Source organism: Megalops cyprinoides, chromosome 24, assembly GCF_013368585.1.
Source record: "Megalops cyprinoides isolate fMegCyp1 chromosome 24, fMegCyp1.pri, whole genome shotgun sequence".
Classification (NCBI taxonomy): Eukaryota; Metazoa; Chordata; class Actinopteri; order Elopiformes; family Megalopidae; genus Megalops; species Megalops cyprinoides.
In genome coordinates, this window is record NC_050606.1 from 4,219,902 (window position 1) to 4,237,322 (window position 17,421).

The 17,421-nt window shown below is 42.9% G+C and overlaps 1 protein-coding gene across 1 annotated transcript; it reads left to right on the forward strand.

The window, feature by feature from the left end:
- Positions 1 to 1,836: 1,836 nt before the first annotated feature.
- Positions 1,837 to 14,908, forward strand: LOC118771236 (epidermal retinol dehydrogenase 2-like). Its single transcript, XM_036519170.1, has 7 exons — positions 1,837 to 2,129; positions 2,563 to 2,901; positions 5,482 to 5,613; positions 5,936 to 6,035; positions 7,464 to 7,608; positions 9,257 to 9,382; positions 14,604 to 14,908. The coding sequence occupies exons 2-7, from the start codon at positions 2,581 to 2,583 to the stop codon at positions 14,698 to 14,700; spliced, it is 921 nt and encodes a 306-aa protein (XP_036375063.1). The 5' UTR covers positions 1,837 to 2,129; positions 2,563 to 2,580; the 3' UTR covers positions 14,701 to 14,908.
- The last annotated feature ends 2,513 nt before the right edge of the window (positions 14,909 to 17,421 follow it).

Sequence of the window (17,421 nt, forward strand, 5' to 3'; positions counted from 1 at the left end):
TTTTAAAGGCTGAACTGTGACAGCCCCAATAATCACCTGCAGGGTGTTTTAAGTCAGCCATTTCTCTCATCAGGAGAGTGAATATATCCTAACAACATCTAAAAGTTGAAAGCTTAAATATTCAGATTTATAACCTGATTATTAAAAAAGAATAGCTATATAAAATGTGTGTTGAACCTTTTTCAATTTCTATAACAGCTGGTTAATTGCATGTTCTATGCAATCATGAATTGATGTGGTTTCCTTGTGTTCCCATAGAAGGAAGCATTTAGAAATAGCATGTTCAAAAGCTCATACGAGTACAGATGTATTTTCCACAGTGTACCGTTCTGTTCCACCCTGTTACTCTAATGAGAACAACAATTAAGTGGAACTTTCAAAGTGTAACTACAACAGATCCATAACTGAACTGTTTTATATTTTACTATTTCACAGGAAGATTGCGAACCTCGCTTGAAACTGCAATCGAATGTAAAAACATATCTACAAATTTCCAAATATATTTTTAAACTGTTTGACCCATGAACAACTGGCAAACATGAACACTGAGTATTTAAGGTTCTGTTAAAAACACTCAAGGATATTACATCTAATGTCTGCCTGGTGGTGACTGTCATATAAAACTACATAGTCTGAAAGAAGAGGTGGCAAACCATTTACGGAAACTGAAATAAAATAATTAAGTATAGTGTTAAATCAGAAATGGCAGTTTAACCGCAAATCCTTTCTCATTAATTTGACTGCAATATCTGTAGCCATTCGGCCTGCCGCTGCCAGAGTCGTAGAGATCATTCATTCTTAAACCACCTGTAAAAGGAGGCGAAAAGAATTGGCAGTCTAATCTGGTTTTATCTGAAGTCATGGATTGACTTGACTGGTTTTAAATGTAATCCATCTTTTGTAAGGACTGTAATGGCCACACAATTCATATTTCTACGATGAACAGGCAGACGTTACGACGAACTACTTTTCAGTTACTGTTCAGTTCAGTTACTTAAATCAATAAATTAAATTTTTTAAATGTTTTATATGATTACACTATTCCATATCGGCCTTTTTCTCACTTTGCAAACAAAGCATGTTTAAAAAGCTTTATACGATAATGTCCTGTCATCTGCAGTGCTTCGCTGATTGGCAAATTCACACTTTTTTTTTTATTATTTTCTTCTTTATAATTCAGTTTAATTCAGGTAAATTATTTTTGGGGTGCATACTCTGTTTAATTATAAACTTTCATATAATCGAAGAAAATCCCCTATCACCTACGTCCAGTGTCAATATTTCGTTTTACAAATGTAATTTGCCTTTACCTTTGAAACGCTTGAAACGCCCCCAAGCGAACGGGACATAAACCCATAATGTCAGAAGGTTGAGAGCAACCGATAGCAACTTTTTATACGCTTATGCTGCGCAGATTCGGTACAAATCCACTGAAAATGACAGCATATGGATCGGAAGATCACAGGGAGTCGGTGAATGCAATATGCCATCCACATACTTTCCTTTGCGGTTAACGTGCACCCAAACTGCTTACTACCGACAAAGCCCATGTAGCATGACTGGAATTTGAAACTGATTTGATTAGCTAGGTAGGAAATACAGACCTTGAACTTTTGCTATGACAAAATGAAATGGGTGAGTTTTGGAACGTAAAAAATGTGAACGTAAACAAAGATTGTATCTCGCAATCCACATTGTATCGGTGTATTTCCAAACAATTATCACCAACTCATACCGGCGTGCTACTCACGAGACCCACAATGCTTTGCGTGAGTTGACGTATCGCATTTGATTGGTGCCGTGGTTGTGCAAGGCGAAGGTTTCTCAAAACACTCATCCGGGAGCCGGCGATAAGACGGCAGCAGGCTAACGACCAAAAAACGCAGAAGGGGATTTAAAAACGGAAAAAGTGTACCAAGTGCTCGCCGGTCTCTGGTGACTGCGCCCCAGGTCCTGGTCGCAAAGTTTTTTTTTAACAAAGTGAAAATTTAATACAGGCGAACTTTGATCTAAGGCGCACTTCGTAAGTAAAGAGTGCCTACAAAGGTCGTGTATTAGCTAGATGCACGGTGAATTAAGGGAGACAGACCTGGTACTACCCATCAGAGGCAGAATCTAAGAAGGCTGTGGTAAGTTTTTGTATGATGTGCTCCCCTGTAGCAGCGCCGAATAGCTGCTTTGTATTTTCAATGAATTGTTTATCAAATTCCAGTTACACTAACGTTAATACTCGTCCCTAGTGATTAAGCCACAAATATTTTATTTTAGAGGAGGCCTAACTGAATGCTTATAAGACCAAAAAAATAACGTAAGTTTTATTAAGGGGAAGGGTCGTGGTGGCCTAATAGTTTAATTTAAGCCATTTGATCAATTAACGTTCAATGAATTATCATATAATTCATCTCTTGCCACTGAAGCTTTACATGTGACCAAAGCAACTTTTCTTGGTCGAGCCTCTGTGAACTTTAGCTTATTTAAAGTGTATTTTAATTCAGCTGCGCTTCGCTAATGCTAATTGTCATGTTCTTTTGTTCATGTGGGTGAAAAAAAAAAAACTTACAGGTCTTTGTGATTCGCAAAATGAACTTCCTCTTGGAGACGCTACAGGTTATGATCCTTTCGGTATATTACAACGTGGAAGGTCTTTTGAGACTGTTCATCCCGGCGAGGAAGAAGAATGTGACCGGAGAGATCGTGTTGATCACTGGTGCGGGCAGCGGGATCGGGCGGCTCATGGCCCTGGAGTTTGCGGGTCTGGGGGTCACCTTGGTCCTGTGGGACATCAATCAGGAAGGCAATAAGGACACCGCGTGTCTTGCGAGAGAGAAGGGAGCCGTCAGAGTGCATACATACCTGTGTGACTGCAGCGACAAGACCGAAGTATACAGAGTTGCTGATCAGGTAAGATTGACATTCTGACGCGGTTTAACCCTTTCCCGGTCCAAACCGACTTCGATGGGAACCAACCAGACCTGCAGAGCCACTGGAATGTGAAGTGTCGAAATGAAATATTTCTACGTGCAGTGCAATGCCATGTATTATTATTATTATTACTATTCAAGTGACAAGGGCACGACACACGTGGGAAAGAAGGAGAGTAGTATTTTTTTCTTACCACATTGGCATTTTTGCAGCGTGAGGAGCCAATGCTTGAGTAAGAAGTTGAAGCTGAAAGCACCTGACTCTAATCAAGGTTGCGTTGCTAGGCAGAAGTAATCATACAGACAGGATCAATGGATCGTCAATATAAGTGACCGTTGACCGAACGCCGCGATGGCAAATTGAATATTGATTAAGTTCATTCATAATGCAACGCGAATAAGTCACTGCTATAAATAACACCTCAGACAGAAAAATGTAAACAATTGAAAGAGTATCACGTTTACTATGTAATTATTGAATCATATTAATTTACAATAAGAATGTTTCCCTATTCAAATTGGCTGACACCGCACAGGACACCAAGGGCAATGCGAAACGTTGGCCGTTTGCCCACAGGGAAAATCCTTGACCTCTAGCGGTGGAATCTTGTAACTGCACCCTTTTGATGCGGACCTTGCGAGGCTTGAGGGTCAGTGTCCAAATGCAGAAAGCGGTAACAGAACACATTTTTCAAGGAAAAAAATGTCAGCAATTCATATGTGGGGAAACATAAAGAATTCAGAAACCAATTAAGCTTTCTGTTCTAAAATCGAAACTGGAAACGGCCAACTGAAACTACAAATGAGTTATAATGAAAATTAAGCCTTTTGTGTAAAACTTAGGTAATGACGTCATTCGTTTGCGTCGTGCCTCTTTTTTGCAGCTTGTATATGTGTACATACAATTTTCAAAGTAGCTTTGAGGATGACTGAATTAAATCTGAAACAAATTTTCGAAAAGATTGTCAGCTTCGTTCGTAGAAGGCCTTTAAATGAGTGAAGATGTGTAAGAATTGCAATTGCCTTTTTTGTAACATTTTCCGATTATGCATTCACATGATACCCATAATATTTGAAAAGCAGGACTGACACCCGGGCTTTGGAATTGGTAAAGGCCACATAATTTTCTGGTTATTTTTACATTGATTAAAATGCGTACATATATACTTTACATTGAGGACATAACTGGTAAATATATATCTGTCCAAAGGGTTTGTCAATTATTGAAGTAACATTATCTATTGAAATGGCAGCCAGTCTACAGGGCACACCGAAATGAAATATCCTCATTTCATTTTCAATCTTCTGAAGTGCTTTGCTTTCCAATCTCCTGAATCGCTTTTTCATTGCAGAAGTGTCTGTTGCTTTCCCCTCTGATTGGTGTACAATTTGCATATCTTTTCAGTGTGCTAATTTGAATAGCTTTTTCATATACGTGCTTATCTGTCAGACACACCCTGGGGTGGGTATTGGGTGTCACTGACCTCCCAAGGGTGGTTCATGGTTTCTTTTTTTTTTGGCCATGGAAAGTTCATGCGTAATCATTTTCTGTATTTTCTGTCCAATTCAACTGGAATGTCACAGGTTACAGTCAGTAGGTGATACGAGGGGGGATGCTATCCTCCTTGTTAGCAAAATGACCAAAATGCATCCCCCCTGTTTACCTGCCACCCCCCCTCTCCATCTCCTAGTTAGTAGCAGAGAGGGTGCTGCGTGTGCATCTGCCATCCCCCCTGTTAAAAATTAACAAATCACCTACTGGTTAGTCACGGGTTACTTGAGGATTCAAGACATCATGCTTATGAAGATTTGTAGGTTATGTCAAAGTATTGGCTAGCTAGTACTCCCCCTTGATGTGATATTGTTATTGTATGCTAGAATAACTAGCTAGCTTGACTAGTCATGACCGGTCTGTCCAGCTGGCTTGGCATCACTAGCTTCCCAGCTACAAAATGGCGCCTGTCCTTTAAAGGGCCATATTCATGATGCTGTGCTTTAGTTTGCAGAACACTTACGGTCCTCACATTGGGCAGCTTAGCAGCTGGAGTGTTAACTGTGAAAGGGTTAAAATAAGACAATTATGCTGTATTTTAGGCTTAGTATGGTTGGCCTTTAAAATGCTTAAACCTGTGTCATTAACGGATGTTTCCAGGTAACCGTGCTGAAATCTGTAAAGGCTGACAAAGTCGAAATTTGACCACCAGTTTCGTTTTGTAAACGCCTTCTCCTTGGAAACGCCCCTCAGTGCCTTTGTGTAAAATTGGAACAACAGAAATGGCCAGGCTTGTAATATGAATCCTGACCTTGCCTGGGGCTTCTCCGGCTGCCCTTACTGCCAGCCCACAAGCACAACAGCGGCTCCATGTTTGGTCTTCCTTATTAAGCTTTTTTAGACAGTGGTTTAATAAAAAGCTTCTAACTTAATTATAACCAAACACGCACAGGAAGAGCAGTTTACTGCAGAAAAGCTGTTTCTGGATTTAGAGAGTGTGTTGGTTATGAGTTTGAATTTTGTGATCGTGCCATTAAGATCTGAACCCTGCTGTCTGCGTTTGTTTAGGTCAAAAGGGAGGTTGGTGATGTCAGTATTCTCGTAAACAATGCTGGCATCGTGACGGGGAAGAAATTCATGGACGCACCAGATTCTCTCATTGAGAAAACGATAGAAGTGAACGCCATGTCCCACTTTTGGGTAAGTTCCCCTCTCAGGCCCCTAGAAACCCAAGCTCAGTCAGTCCCAACACAAAGAAACCCACATTTTCCCCCCATTTTAGTCAATGGCCTATGAGAGGCCTATATCCACAGTGATGTGCACAGGTTACGCTTGTACATTTGTACAGTGGAATTGTTACTGCAGCAGCATAGATAAATTATCTCATTCAAAGGTGCAAAAGCAGAGCACCATCTGAGATCTGAACCCACAGCCACCTGGTTACAAGGCCAGTAATGTAACCTTTGCGCCATACCATGAATGCAGTGTACCGGGTTAGTGTGATGATCTCTCTCCCCTCCAGACGTATAAAGCCTTCCTCCCGGCCATGATGGCGAACAACCACGGTCACCTGGTCAGCATCGCCAGCTCAGCGGGGCTGATTGGTGTAAATGGTCTGGCAGGTAAGAACACCCAGGCTGCCCCGCCCCTCTCCTGAGCTCACACACGCCCACGCCCACACCCACACAGCAGTGCAGGGTTTGGCTGGTGCAGGTGTTGTTTTTGTGTGTTATAGTATTGTATATTACCTCTGGCCGAATTGCTACACCAGTGTGCTCTGCGTTTCAGATGTGTGGTCATGATTTATTATTGTCCGAGTCTATTTGGCATTCTTTCTCTGTGCATATACATTCTGTATACATACAGGGTTTTCCAGTTTTATTTGTGTCCCGAATTAAATAGGATAATGAAAAAGACATTACAGGCACAATCTTGTTTAGTCCTTTTGGAAGAGGGTTTGAATTGCTAGGCAAACACTGACTGATTGATATTGATGCAAATAGTTGTATGCTTTAAACAAACAGGACAAAGGCCAAACAACGCTTCTACATACACTTGTACACAGCCATAGGTCTGTAGACTGGAGAGTAAGTTTCAGTCTATGTTACATATTTGCAATGCTCCATGTTGACCTCAAATCAATCAGAAGACAAACAGAACCATGAGATCCCACCATGCTGTGTACAAGTGTTGTGTAGAAGCGTTGTTTGGCCAATGTGCATTGATGTGCTGGTAGAATAGCATGTCCAAAGAATGTCTCACGCTGACCAGGTACGGCTCAGCTCTGTGCCTGATGGAGCTTTGTAGCAACAGCCAAGATCTTTCCAGCTACATTTTTTAAAGACCGCAATTTAAGAAGATAAACCTTTCAGAATGTTCAGTGTTTTTTGGTATTAATTAGAAACAAGTGTGAGGTTACAGACCCTTATCTGGGACAGTTAGGAGAGCCTGCAGTTCATGTCCATTTGCACAGCTGGGTATGTACTGAGGAAATTCAGGTTAAGTGCCCACCCTGGGGGTACTACAGGCTACCACGGAATTAAGCTACCTTTTCAATGCCCAGTTTCCTGTCCATTGCATCACAGTCCTGCCCTCATTTTGCACTGGCAACACCCTCCCGGTTTCCAAATGCGGCCTGCAAAAGAAGGCTTTGTTTGTGCGTACTGCTGGCAACTAAGAGCACCGTCTGTAAGAACAGTCGCACGCGCACGCACTGGCGTGTTTTCAAGCCGCGGTTTCAAAAGCGGGTACCGAAATAACCAGGGAGCACGCCTGCATAATTGCTGTTTTGCTTTGGCCGGTTTCATAACCCCTCCGCGAATCCCAGTCTCCTCTCCCAGTATGTGAGGTGTGTCAACATGCACTTCAAAGACTGAAATTTCCTCTCGTACGGCTGTCTGGGCCAAGGCAACATGTGGCTGCCATTTAGCAGGAGGTATGAATGGATTTCTTGTTTTTGGCGTGAAACACTGCAGCCGTGTGTAGTAAGGGCATATAGATGCACCCTGAGAATGTGTGCCTGTTTCCTTACCGCTGCTCTCCCTCCACAGACTATTGCGCCAGCAAGTTCGCTGCCATCGGCTTTGCAGAGTCTGTGGCCCTCGAGCTGCTGTCTACAGGGAAGGACGGGGTGAAGACCACCATCGTCTGCCCCTATTTCATAAACACGGGCATGTTTGATGGCTGCAACACCAAGTAAGTTAATTGTGTAAGAGATTAAGAGTCTGTGCAGAGTTTCGTAACGCTGCTTTGCACTGTCATATTGTTCACGCTGTTTTGGTGTGGTTGCCGTGTTACGAAGAGTAGTCATGTCTGCAAACATGCAGCTTCTGGTGCGCTCTCTCCTGTATCCAGCCCTCCTCAGGCGAAACTGGGTCATTTAAAAAAAAAACGTTGAGTGTTCATTGCCAGATCGATCTCTAATATCACACCGAAACTGTTAGAAGGTTGCACCGGCCTGCAGGTGGAAATAGAATCCTCAGGTTGGAAGAAAGTGGTTTAAGTGTATGTGACGGGGTGACCCTGAGGATCTGACCTTTAGCACATTGAGAGAGAGAGAGAGTGTGGGGGAGGTGTTTGTGAGAACAACGAGGGCGGCTTTGCCTCTGTGGTCCTGTGACGCTGGGGGCTGGTTATTTCGGGCAGTTTTCGGCTGTGTCCGAATGCCTCGGGGCCGCTGGTGGTGGCGGGGGGTGACCCCGAGGTCAGGGCACAGGGGTCGCGGGAGGTGGGGGTGGGGTTGCACATCAGACAGGGCGTGATGTGAACGGGCGGACGGGCGCCCTGCTGTCCCCCGTGTCGCTCGAACCGGCGTCCTGGAACACCGGGAACGGTCGCCGCCCGGGGCGGATTGTCATCGGCGATGCGGACGCCGCTGACAGCCCTGCGTGAGAGCGCATTCGTGAGGTCCCAGCCAGCGGCGTCTGACTCGCAGGGTGTCGAGTCCTGCAACCGCGCTGTTACCTCACTGCAGATTAACCCCCTAAGTTACTCCGATTCGGGTTTGGGCTTGGTTTCAGCTGTAGCTTTTCCCCCAGCCCTCACACACAGTGCCTAGAATCTGTCCCTCTGACACAGGCTGAATCTGGTCTGGGGAACCTACCGCCCGGTGCTGATTGCGGCTTCATTCATTAGCCACTCCTGAGTCACCTGTGTAGTGCATACCAGTCCAGGTTTGACACATCAACCGCTCTCTGCTCAAAGTCCTCAGTGAAGTAACATGGAGGAGCTGCCTTTGTGATTTTACATCGACATGTTTTCAATGTCCCCTCCCTAAACATGTTTTTGGATAGATGAACAATCTGATCAGCATACACAGTGATCCCACAGCACTGCTATTAGGAAATGTTGGGCTCCATGGCTGAAGTTAATATTTTACTCAGCTCTTTAAAGCTGCTTTTTGGATTACATCACACCCTCCTCCCAGTACAGGGAATGGAGGTCATATGATCACCTCTGTTGCTGAAGGTAATTCACTATGTGATTCTATTATATGTTTTACCGCATGTCACACAAAGAGAAATTGATTTTTTTTTGTAATAAATTTTTAAACAAAACGCAAATTCATGTTACTGGCAGCTCAAGTATTATGTAAACTAATATTGCTCTTACAAAATTGCTACACGTTTCCCAAGAATTGTCATCCAGGTTAACATTTGTATCACAAAATTGCTATGCAAACCAAGTTTTCACCACTGCATTACCAAAGCTGCTTTTTGGCATACATTGCTGAAGCTGACCTCTGCACTACATTGCTGAAGCTGACCCTTTGGACTACATCACTGAAGCTGACCTTTGGTCTACATTACTAAAGCTGTGTTTTTTTTTTCATTTCTTTATGTAGATGGCCCCGCATGCTCCCCATCTTGGACCCACACTACGTGGCAAAGAGGATCGTGAACGCCGTGCTGACCGAGCAGGCCTACCTCCTCATGCCTCGCAGCCTGTATGTGCTGATGGCCCTGAAGAAGTGAGTACTTCCTCCTCTTTCCCCCGCCGATTCCTCCTCTGCTGTGAAAATGCGTCAGACGAGATTAAACCGAAGCTGTCCGTTAGAATAATGCATTAACGGCAGTTTTTGGACAGCACGCCCTGAAGCCGTTTCAGAGTAAAGTCTTTGTTCTGCGTTTACCTGCTGGTGATATTTTATAAGCTGTTTCTGTAGCCTGCTGACAGTTTATGTTTTTATTCTAAGAATGGTTCATACACGTATTCCGCTGATGTGTTGTACATGCGCTCTGTGAGTCAGAACAAAGTTGTACACTAGGACTAAGATTGACTTGATTCTTCCTCCTTGGCTGTGGGGCATGTAATTGGCTTTAGATACAAGCTTTAGCCTAGTGAGCGAGCATAAGCCATCCGTATCGGGGAGTGTGGGCTTTCCGAGTGTCTGAGTTGTGTTGTGGCAGAAAAGGGCACCGTTGTTGGTTAAGGCTCTCATTGTTTCCTTTAACCAAAGCCAAATGTCAGGCTTTGTGTTTGGCTGGGGCATGTTTGGGGTTTGGAGTGACGGCGCTTCGTGTAAACACGGCGTATGACTAAGACCAGCTTTTGTTGGAGCAACATGTGACGTGGTTCGTCACCTTGAGACAGGTGTGTGCGCGTGCTTTTGGGGGTGCAGGTTCAGACACGATCTCATCACTAAGCGACTGACCCTGGGTCAGCCCCTGACGGAACAGGACTGTGACAGTGAGTGGGGTCCTTCTGAAGGGACTGGCAGAAGCGGGCCTGAAGTCCCGCTCATGAGGAGGGGGCAAAGACGAGAGAGTGGAGTATCTCACTGAGAGCAGGTGCTATACAGATCTGCTAACATTGTCTCTTCGTCAGTGCTTCAGTCTGATTGTCTGTGTCCAGTCTCGGCCCATCTGGGTGATGTAAAGATCTGTGGGTCTGCACAGTGCGTGCTCTGAAACCGAGGCCTCCCTCTCTCTTTCGCTTTTTGTTTCGGCCTATTTAAAAACCCCCGCTAGGGTCACTTCCTGTTCAGAGTTCACATGGGGTCGAGTATGGGGGAAGGGTCTCATAGTGGCTAAAGAAAGATGAACGAGTTAACCCCCTGACTCCACGGCTGGTTCCTCCTGGAACAGCGAGCTCTCGCATGTGGAATTGGCAAGGTTTAAGGTCAACAGGTCGGTTGCTATGGAGACAGGGAAGGTTGGAGAGGTCAGGAAAGGAAGGACAGGTGTGGGAAAACAGGAGTTGTATCAGAGTAGCGAAGGGGTAACAGGAGAAATGTGAGTTGACACAGGTTACCTACGACAGAGCTACTAAGAATGCACCTTACATGTGTTGCTGTTTTGTATGTGTTTTATATCTGTATGTGTTTGAGAGTAGTACTGTTATCATTGTAGAGCTCTTACACTGGAGAATTTGATAGCGTTATTCTGTCTGAATTCAAGCGTACTGTGTACCCAACTATTTCTATTCATGACAAACCCGTTTGGACAGATGGCAGTGAAGGGGGTTGGGGGAGGGGGTGTAAAATTACGCGTGTCATGTGATGTCATTTTAACCAAGTAGTAGAGGGTCTCATTGGTTAAAATGTCCAGTCCTGCAGCTAACCTTGAGCTGATTCTGTTCTTGTAGCTCCCTGGACTGGAGGCAGGGGGCGATGCTGGGAAGATACCTCGGTGCTTTTGAGAATCTAGACCGTTTTAGCAGAGACTGGAAACAGCGCTGAGCCCTCGGTCTAAAAACGGCCTCTAAAAATTAAAGCTTAACTGTAGCTCTGCGTGAAGGGAACAGCAGAGTGTAGCGGCAGATACTGCTACAGAACATATCGTTTGGCTTCACCGAAATGGTTTCCATCATGGACTGGTGCTCATTTGTACTTGTTTGTGTGAAATGCACTACACTTTAGGTTGGTGACTGGGTGTGGAGGCACTGTGTCAGTTATTTTCTACAGGAAGTTGAAGTAAACTGTGAATTACCTTTGGAAGAAAGATTTAATATATTAATAAAGCTTTTCTACCTTTTGCAATTAGAGTGAGTTTTTCCTCTCTGATTTCTGTGCTGGTGCTAGAAAATTATTCTGTGAGCATTGGGGAATACAGATTAGGACCTTAATTAAAATATTTTTTCCTTCCTTTAGATTTCAGTTTTTAAAAATATGGATTTTTCGACAGATTCACATTTTTTTCCAAAACATAACGGAAAACATTTTGCTGTTGCTAAACACTTTTCATTCATTAAGAATAGCCTAATTTCAGCACACTGTTTCTTGCAAATAAAGTTTTTTTTGTAATGAAGACATTTATTTATGACAAAAGACTTATGTGTCAGCCAGCATTAATACCTAGATTCCCCCCACTGTTGTTTTTGGGGTCTCAATTGTTTTTAAGATAAGCCATTGTGGTATTCGGTAATTGCTCGGTAAAATGGAGAGGCTCCGGTGAAGGTCGTTAGGACATCTTTTCTCTCTTTTTTACATATGGTCTTCAGAATGTTTCTTTACTTTTAATGTCATTTCAACACACCTGCAGGAAGAAATTATTTGTGGCGCGCGCGCTTTTATTAGAACGAAAAATAGAGACCAGGTTTGACAGTATTCTGGTCCTAATGGAACTCATGCCAGTTCTTTATGGGCAAATTACAGTGCATCTCGCAGGCCAAACTTCTGCAGAGTAGAGGGAAACGTAACAGTGCTCTTTGGAGACGAAAGGAGGTGTGCTCTTAAGAGCCGATAGTAGATTCGCTTTGTTCAGTCCACCAGACCACCCGTGGAACCTCAAACCACGTGTCAGCGTGACACAGCCAGCACCAGCTAATCACTCGTGGTGATGTGGGTAAAATTGTGATTACAGGAAACGGTATGTCTCAGCAGGTTGTTTGTATTTGTGTCATCTTAGAGCAGACTGACTCCAGTCCCAAAACCCTTCAATTACTGTAAATCGAAGGATTCTCTGCTCCGCTGTCATGGCTAAATTATAATAATTATATGCCATCAAAGGGAATGGAATTAAGATCAAACTGATGGCAGCCGGCAACGTCCAAACATTGGAACGTGAAGTCTGTCACGCTCAGTAAAAACGTCATTCAAAATGGAAACTAATTCCACGACGTCCCTGTATTTGGTTAGCGTCCACGCAGCTTCCGTCATTTCAGCAAAGGGTTTTTATTAATCGTTTAGATGCTGTCAAGTGGCGATTATCACGCAGATGGACGCCTCAAAAGGGATGCATCCTGTCTCCATTCTGTCCTCCGTGTGAAACCGCGGCTCGCTGAAAGAGCTAACCGGATTTGCATGGGGACGGTCTCTTTACAACGAAAACATCGTCGCACCGTCTATATATGCAACGCGCGGAAGACCGACATTCCTAACGGGTCCGGTTCTGTTAATGTTCTACAGAACACGATCACTCGAACGGGTGCGTGTAAATGGGTCCGCTGTTAGACAAAACTGTCTGCATGAGTTTGATTCCCTTATGAGGATACTGTCAGAACTAAATCGGCGTTAATGTCAAGGAAGCAGTGATTTAACTTTGCTGTTTGGTGGCACCGTCCCTGCTTGGGACGAGGGCAGTCGTGCAGATCGAAAATCCCCTTACTGTCACTGTGTAACGGACCTTTAGTGCCAGTGGAAAGAAACATGTCCTCCCGTGAGCGGAGCGAAGGTGTGCAGAAGTGAGAGGAAGCGGTGTCTATGGGTAAGGATAATAACGGGGGGACAGCGTTCCCAATGAGAAGCACGGTACCACAGACAAACACGTCCTCTGTAGCGTTACCTTGTATTCTGCACTGTTGGTCTCAGTGTGCATTTATATTACAATCGTTTCTATTAATGTAAGAGCAAATTCTGTTCATCGCAGTTTTTTTCCCAATGTACAAATGAATAAAGAGTTTTTTAATTTGTCATTGTCTTTTCCTATAAATAGTTTTTTTTTTGACATTGACCCATTTTTGACATCAAACGTGAAAATGTTCTTGGCATACATTATTAAAGATTGCACCATATAATGGTGTTTCTAATGCAAATATTACTGAAAAGGCTTTCTGTTTTTTAACGTTGTGGTAACCTTCAAAGGATGAACCAAGAAGGACCAGTGAGTCTGCAGAAAATACATTATGAGAATCGAGCACAATCGCATCAGGTGAACGCATGGCAAACAATTTGTATTTATCCAGATTTAAATTCACTTATCACAGCAAGGAGAGAGTAATTCCAGATGCAAACATGCAGCATTAAGAATAGAAATACTACTTTGAAATCCAGAATAGTCTTGCTTTCTTATTGTTAATTTATGCAAATAAGAACCCTGCCGGTGAAAGGACTGGGGCGCGCGTTCACGATGCCTGCCTCCCACACGGCTCCTCCTTTGAAAAGCTGATGAATCAGGTGCTTGAAGATTAAAGGCGAAACTTCTCTGGGATGTGGAGGAGGACACGATCTCTACGCAGACACTGTGACATCTCCAACACCTGGACACGGAGGGGTTGTCCAAATGACGCCATGATGTTATGTTCCGCTACGTGTCCAATTCCAGTGTGACGACTTTCCTCCTACGTCTCACCCGTACTGACACAAAGTGAGGCAGCTCCGCGTCCACTCAAATGGAGTCAATGCATATGCTGCTTGTGTTTCAAAGACACAATAATTTTGTTGCAGAGAAGAGACTGTAAATTGTTTCCCTGTAGTTGCTCACCAATCCCTTTCAAATGCCACCAGTAGCTGTACAGCATTGATCCAACGTGTACAGCAGAACCAATTTTACTTTATTTTAAAAACAGCAGGGGTTTTCACTCCGTAACAGTTGGAAATAGTTTCCCTGGACTGTTCACTGCAGTGCCAATGATGTTAGTGCTAGTGATGATCAACAGCATGGCGTAGTGGTAAGGAGCAGGGCTCGTAACCGGAAGGTTGCTGGTTCGATTCTCCATGGAGCCACTGCTGCTGAGCCCTTGGCCAAGATACTTAACCCACAGTTGCCTCACTAAATATCCAGCTGTATAAATGGATATCATGTAAAAATTGTAAGTCACTCTGGATAAGAGTGTCTGCTAAATGACAATAACATGTGATGTTATATGGTAGGTCATTTTACCACGGCTATGGTGGTGGCAATGTTTCACCATTTCCTGTTACCAAATCTACAGTGATGGTAATGTTTCCCTGTAGTCGATTACCATGACTACGGTGAGAGTGGCAGTCTTTTTGACTCGCTTTTTTTTTTTGCGGTGTTGTCTCTTCACAGCATCCTGCCGGTGAAGATGGCGGTTCTCCTGGGAGTGTACATCGGTGCCTTTAACTTCATGGATGCTTTCAAAGGCCGTGGAAAGAAACAGCAGTAAACCTGTGGTGAAGACGTGCCGTGGGAATCAAGGACTATCCAGGCAGTCCACAAATCACTCGCAGCTGGGATGTTTGGGTTTTTTTAAAATCTAAATTTTAAAACAGTTTGCGTGCCTAATTTTATTATGTAGCCCTTTGTAGGTCACAAAAATCTACCTCTGGAATTCATAGTTAAAAAAAAAGATAAAGGTAAAATGAACAAATATACCACCGTGTTAAGTTTAGAAAATGTTTATTTGAAATCCAGAGTAGTCTTGATTTTACATTTTTTTAAACTGAAGTCAGCTTTTGTGGTATGACTGAAGGATTTTCACAAACAAGAATTAGCTCAATTTTGTTCACTACAGAATCTGTGAGGACTGTGTCTGAATCTGTTAATTTGTGTTCGTACCACTGTTCTGTACTCACCAGGTCAGATGAAGTGTTATTGTGGATATTGAAGCCATGATTTGTGTTTTGTCACTGTTAAAGAAACTCAGTCTGATTGTCACCTCTGAAGATCTTAATGCCATTTGGAAAACACTCCTCAAACATGGTACTGGAAAGTCTTCCATAGCCCCTGTTAAAGGTTACGTTTAACATTGGGACAGTCTTGTCCTTAAAAATCTTTTTGTGTCAACAATCACACACACACCTTTTCAGGCACAGAAAAATGAGACTAAATATTTAAACACCTAATTTCATTAAGTTTTCACAGATTTTTAAAGGGTGTGTGGAACAAGGGCTTCACCAAAGATGTCCTGTTTGTTTCGGCATTGTCTGTCCTGATAAGCATAGCCTCCCAAGTTTTAGAAGTAACAGATCCCTTTCAGACTGGAAGTGACTGAAGTATTTGCAGAGTGAAGCATTGCTTCATAATGTGACAATGATTCACTTGGTTTTGAATCTCGAAGGGTGGTGGTTGGTGCTTTTGGTTTTGCACTGGGTGTAAGAGCACAGCAGTTAAGCAAATGCAGGTTCATCACACCATTGAGTTGTTAGTCATTGAAAATGTTTAGTCAGTAATCACAGTATCTATAAAAATGACCATTTTTTATGAAGAAAAGAACATCAAACAGTGAATAGTTATGTAGTATAATCGTGTATTGTATGTGTGCATGTATGTTTTGTCTGAACTGGAAAAAAATCAAAATTAAATTACAAGTTGCTATTTTGCATTTCTGAATAACCTATTCATTCATTATAATTAAAAGGCAGTGGGTTGTAAATCCAGAATTATGAGCCTTTTAAAATGAAAAAATATATACACCCTATTATCTAGTGCTATCTATGTGAGGTATACCAAGCTAAACATTCTTTTATCAGATAAGAAATGAGGCATATCACGATCAACAACACCTCTGTGCAGGGTGGAGTGGAAAAACGTTACAATAGTGACCCCTGCTGGTGTGAAATAAAAGTGCACACTTGACTTAATTACCATGCCTAAGGGACCAGCAGCAGCGCCTCCCTGACGGCTGTTTCGCATACACGGGCATGCATTAAATGCACTTTGTACTCTTACTTTTGAAAGCTGTTTTGAATAATAACATTTTTGGCTAAATTTAAATGTGCTGCACGTGCAACATAATTGCAACATGGCTTTGACGATGATTATTACTAAATGATTATCTGGGATTCCTTTGTAAGATTTTCCGAGGCATGTGAAATGTGTTGAGTCTCAATTATATGGTTCACACTGAAGGACTAAACCCCTGCTCTCCCCATACACGGTGTACACCCCACTGTGTGAACTGATCTGATCTCTGGGGTGAAGAAAAAGAACCTCAATGTCAAAGGGATGGTCTGTGCACTAACTGAGGCACAGAATCACCTGCTTCCCTTCCTGATCAGCTGGCTTGTGTGTTACTTATGATGCATTACATTACATTACATTACATTACATGCATTTAGCAGACGCTCTTACCCAGACTGACTTCCAACATAATAGAACGTAAGTGTATCCATTCAATTTAAATGAGCAACAGTGTCAGACCAGACTATCAACACTCCCAGGCCAGTGAGTGTGAGCATAACACTGTTCAAACCCTACCACAAGTTAATCTGTGTACTCTGACAAAAGCCAAGTATACTATGATAGTTGTTCTCTGTGATACAGTAGCTTGCACTCTCCTGAACATATCTGTGACAGCTTGGTGTCACTGGCACTCTTTGGTAGTACTGTATTTCTGAAATGCTCTGTGATGGCTGCTTGTTCTTGAAATTCTCTGACAGCAGTATGTTACTGAAATTTTACTGAAATTCACCCTGACAGCAGAGTGCTTCTGAAAGGTTTTTGAAATTCACACTAACAGCAGTGTTAGTGCCTCCAGATTATTGTGTATTCAGAAGTTATCCTTTGCACCCCCAGACAGATGCACCCCCAGTTATCTCCTTATATCCTGATGACTACATAGTATTTATTGCAAGTGCATCTCAATTTAGGGAAATACTCCTTCTATTGAGAACTTGAGGCTTATTTATTTAAAATGCACATGCTACATTAACTGTCACAATTATATTATACAAACTCATACGTTTTGTAATTGGTTAAGGATAACATTTTATATACAATTTATATGGAAAAATAAGAGAACATTTACAAAATCTCCATAAGAATATTAGTAGGAATAAGGCTTCACAGGCAGTGGTGAGAAGGTGCTATCCAAAGCATTATGTCTAAGGCACATGTAATGACATTTTTGGAATGAAACTGGCAGACCAGGTGTCTCCACTCAATG

Coding starts and splice junctions, on each gene's coding strand:
- LOC118771236 (XM_036519170.1), top strand. CDS start 2,581: ATGAACTTCCTCTTGGAGACGCTACAGGTTATGATCCTTTCGGTATAT. Junction 6,036..7,463: donor TGGTGTAAATGGTCTGGCAG/GTAAGAACACCC, acceptor CTCCCTCCACAG/ACTATTGCGCCAGCAAGTTC. Junction 7,609..9,256: donor TTTGATGGCTGCAACACCAA/GTAAGTTAATTG, acceptor TTCTTTATGTAG/ATGGCCCCGCATGCTCCCCA.